Below are 3,981 nucleotides of genomic sequence, written 5' to 3' on the forward strand. Positions count from 1 at the left end.
TTTTGTACGAAATCAACAATGTAATTGTTGTCATATATAACCTACATTTAGTTTATATATTTTTATTTATAACTAAAGTATAATTTGAATATCCGTACAGGAACGGAAACGGGCTTCAGTCAGCCGATGGCCGGCGTTGAAACACTTTACATATTCGAGAAAGTCCATGCCTTTCCAGAAATTTCTCTTAATAAGCGTCCTGACGAAAGCAGCATCGGCTAGGGCCTAGGGCGGGCAGAGAGAGCCGCTGCCGAACCTGCCAACCTGGTACACGATGAAGCTCCCCGATGGCGCCAACGTGTCCACGCACCTCGCCTACCCGCGCCGCGAAGACCACGTGTGCGGGGCCGCTTCGCCACGTGCACAGCCACGCACTTCAAACTAACCCCCTCCCACCTTCACTTATTAGCGCCTCCACCCTTCCCAGTCTCACGCAGCCAAACATTCCTCCGCTCCCGACAAGGGACCGCGCGCGAGCTCCAAATACCCAAAAAGTGAAGCGCCCGCGTGCAAATCACGGTGCTATGATGACGCGTGCGCGCTCCCGCTAAAACCTTTCTCCCGGCGTTCGGCGAGAGAGCGACACTACGACATAGATACCTCCCTGGCCCATGCTGCGAACGAGCCTGCCTGAATATTCTTGAGAATTGACGAGACAGGACAAGGTTGATTCATGGGAGGAGATCGCCGGGCTCTGTGTCTGGTCGCCGGCGCGATCCTCCTCTGCTCGTGCTTTGCTCGGGCGCAGTGCGGCGACGGGCAGGAGCAGGAGCGGGAGATTCAGAGGCTCAGGTCCAAGGTCGCGTCCCTAGGTGAGCTGCCTGCCGGGTTTGTCAACCGCAGGATATAAACTGTCTGTAATCGTTTCGTGTCTTCCTGCTTTGCTGGGCGAAGAAAGAATTAACAGCTGAGCATACCTGGCTGGGTTCAGAGGACGAGGTCGGCTGGAGGAAGGAGGAGACCTCGCAGCTGGAGAGCGTCGTCAGGGAGAGGACGGCGCAGATCGTGGCGTTGGTCAGCGGGCTAGAGGCTATGCAGGTGAGGAATGTGGCTGACGATGAATCCGTGGTGAAGGCGAGCACCAACAGTGCGATGATCGAGAAGCAGGTAAGGAAACGGACAATTCCAGGCTCCGTTTTCAGCAGCCAATCCCAAATTCATATGGCAACTGAACTGACAAAGACAAAAGGAGAACAGATTGAGAGGCTGGGCAGTGATTTGGAAGACCAAGTTAAGAAAGGGGAGCTATTGGAAGCCCGGGCTAGCGAAGCAGAGAAAAGCCTGCTTGAGCTCGGTCAGAAGTTGGATCGTGTAAGTTACATACATGCTGTATAATTAGTAGTACTAGGCTGGGAGGGACAGGTCGTAGTGGGTGGTTGTTGACAGAATTCTGATGTGACTCACATCGTCTTCAGGTTGAGAAGATAAACGCTGAGCAGAGGAAGAAAATCGAGGAGCTGGAACGAGATCTTCAGCATTCAAAAGTTGGTACACATGCAAGGAAAATATAGTCATTGAGAAGAACCCTCAACGTGCTAATTATATGCTTCATGTTCAGGGTAAACTGTCTGAAGTGCAAAGACAAGCAAAATTGAAGGCTCAAGAGTTGGCAAATGTATGGGTAACTACAAGTACAATATTTTTGTTCAGAAGTCAGTGATCTGCAGAGAGCTTAAAGCGGAGATGGTTCATTTTCAGGTACATGGCATGTGGCTACCGTATTGGTTCGCATCGCGCTCTGTACATTGTCAGGTATATGTGGATTCATCCAGTGTTATGGAATTTATGTAACTTTCGAAGCTTCAGTTTAGATTTATTTGGTGCATTTGCAGGAACTAGCATCTGCCAAATGGCATCTCCACGGGAAGCCTGTGCTTGATGCTCTGATGGAGAAGGTTTGTTTCATATGGATTTTTTGTTAATATCAAGTGTTACTTGCTACTAGTATTTATAAATGTAACCACCACCGTTTTACAATGCCAAGTTGACAGGTTGCTGAGACGTTGGCACATGCACAAAGACGGGTGGAACCACACTTGCAGGCAACAAAAAATGTAGGCTAGTGTTCTCAACCAACACTCCCCCTCACCTATTTGTGAAACACTCTGACACGCCATCTCTTGCTTCATGAAGAAACTGTTGCCTGTTGCCAAATTTCATTTCAACTCACTGAAGAACAGAACTAAGCCGTACGTGTCGGTGGTAGCTGACAGGATCACCACAGCCTACAGAGCTTGCAAGGATGCCATCCAGCCATGTGTGGCCAAGTCTCGAGAGTTTGCAGATCACTACTGGCAGGTGACAGCTGATGCATAGTAATATCATAGCGACCTTTTCATCTCATTGTATGCATGGTTGAGCTACTGAAGTCTGATCCTGAGCACAAACGGTTTCACTCTAGTAGGAATGCAGGAAGTCCTCCGGGCCACAGGTCGGACGGATCGCGGCAGCGTCTGAACCTCACCTTTCGGCTATTGAACCTTACACGAGGCCTGTCAAGTGTGTTTGGAGACAGCTCGTTATGTCGACGAGCTTGTACCATAGTCAGGTGCAGCCTCAGTTAACATACTAGTAGTGTTTTCTCCCTCAGGATTTGGCACTGGCCGTATACACTTCAGGCTTGAAAAATAAATCGCTGTTGAAATGCAGGTTCAGAAAGGAATCAGTGGCTTCCTGGAGGGCAGCGGGCTGCTGGACCCACTTTCAGCTTATAGATTGCCGTGGTGGATGGTAACTAAAATAAGTACTTTGATTCCATCATAGTTGGTATCACAGAAAATCCACAGCACAAATTTCACCATGCTTACTGAACTCACACCTATTCGCTTCGTCGTGCGCAGGCGTCCGCCATGTGTGCGCTGCCCATGTTGTACGCCTACAAGATCTTCTCGGCTACTGTCCGGTAAACTTATCAAAGGATCCATGCTATTAGACCATTCATTCATTCATTAAAGGATCCGTGTTACTAGACCATTCATTCATAAAGATAAAAGGATCCGTGTTATACATTGTCCACATTCCTTTCCGTGAGTAATCCGCGGCACTTGTCTGTTCCTGTCATCCTGTGTGCTTGTCTGCAGCAAAAAAAATCAGGCGAGAGCCGACAGAGGTGGAGGCACATCTTCGGACGGCAAGCACGCGCGCAGGGTCGAGGAGTAGAGGGCACGGCTCGCTGTTACCCACGAGTTGATTCTCCCCTGGAGCCTGGGTGATGGGTGCTGAACCGTGGAAGCTTCCTTCGTGTAGAACTCTGATCAGACATCGCAGACGCTACGGCAGCGGTGTAAAGTGTAGGCACTAGGCAGGGGATATATGATTTAGCGGCTGAGCATATGCGCGTGTATGTAGCTCCTGGTAAAGTCTACGGTTCATGCTGTTGATATGTAATGTATGTACACGGTGTATAAAATGGAAATTAACAACGTGACACATGAAAATAAGTAGTAGAAATTACTTGTGTGGGTAACAGAGCTGAGAGTGGATCCACCATTCATGGTTGTCAAAATTTATGTTGTTTCAAAAGGTTTAGTTCCTTTTTCTTTTTCTTTCAGCGTGTACCAACTAGAAAGAATACACTTCTTTTATATCAGCTTTGATGTTAGGTTTGCCGATACACGATGACACACAATGAAACATTAAGGGCTCATTTGATTATAGGGGATCCTCCTGTGATCCCTGCCTCTTCCCTAGATAGAGAAACCACGGGCTGAATCAATCCAGGAAAAACCACCGCTGCATTTGAATGCCCACGAGATCAGGGCACCCCCGCCCCTTCCACGTCCTTTCCCCGGGAGAGGCTTCCACGCCTCTAGAGGCGGGGGAGGAAACTTCCGATCGCTTTCGGTGGCGATGGAGCTGGTAGTGACGCCCCCAGCCATCCTTCCTCCAGCGCTTCACATGACCACATCTACGCTCCAGCAGCTGTGACGGAAATTCCCTCGGCTGTTTAATGTGCATGTTAAAATTACCACTAGGGGCTTG

General features: G+C 49.1%; 1 protein-coding gene across 1 annotated transcript; it reads left to right on the forward strand.

The window, feature by feature from the left end:
- The first annotated feature begins 633 nt into the window (after nucleotides 1-633).
- Nucleotides 634-3,445, forward strand: LOC119368229. Its single transcript, XM_037633542.1, has 13 exons — nucleotides 634-812; nucleotides 932-1,107; nucleotides 1,198-1,311; nucleotides 1,416-1,484; nucleotides 1,559-1,615; nucleotides 1,699-1,752; nucleotides 1,833-1,895; nucleotides 1,992-2,054; nucleotides 2,134-2,298; nucleotides 2,405-2,548; nucleotides 2,650-2,730; nucleotides 2,841-2,902; nucleotides 3,081-3,445. Exons 1-13 carry the CDS (start codon nucleotides 674-676, stop codon nucleotides 3,157-3,159), a joined length of 1,266 nt encoding a protein of 421 aa, XP_037489439.1. The 5' UTR covers nucleotides 634-673; the 3' UTR covers nucleotides 3,160-3,445.
- Nucleotides 3,446-3,981: the final 536 nt, after the last annotated feature.

The sequence above is a fragment of the Triticum dicoccoides genome, chromosome 2B (genome assembly GCF_002162155.2).
Source record: "Triticum dicoccoides isolate Atlit2015 ecotype Zavitan chromosome 2B, WEW_v2.0, whole genome shotgun sequence".
Taxonomy (NCBI): Eukaryota; Viridiplantae; Streptophyta; class Magnoliopsida; order Poales; family Poaceae; genus Triticum; species Triticum dicoccoides.

Excerpts from the sequence above, each read along its gene's own strand:
- LOC119368229 (XM_037633542.1), top strand. The coding sequence starts at position 674 with ATGGGAGGAGATCGCCGGGCTCTGTGTCTGGTCGCCGGCGCGATCCTC. Across the intron at positions 1,896-1,991 it reads TTGATGCTCTGATGGAGAAG|GTTGCTGAGACGTTGGCACA; the intron begins GTTTGTTTCATA and ends CCAAGTTGACAG. Across the intron at positions 2,055-2,133 it reads ACTTGCAGGCAACAAAAAAT|AAACTGTTGCCTGTTGCCAA; the intron begins GTAGGCTAGTGT and ends TGCTTCATGAAG.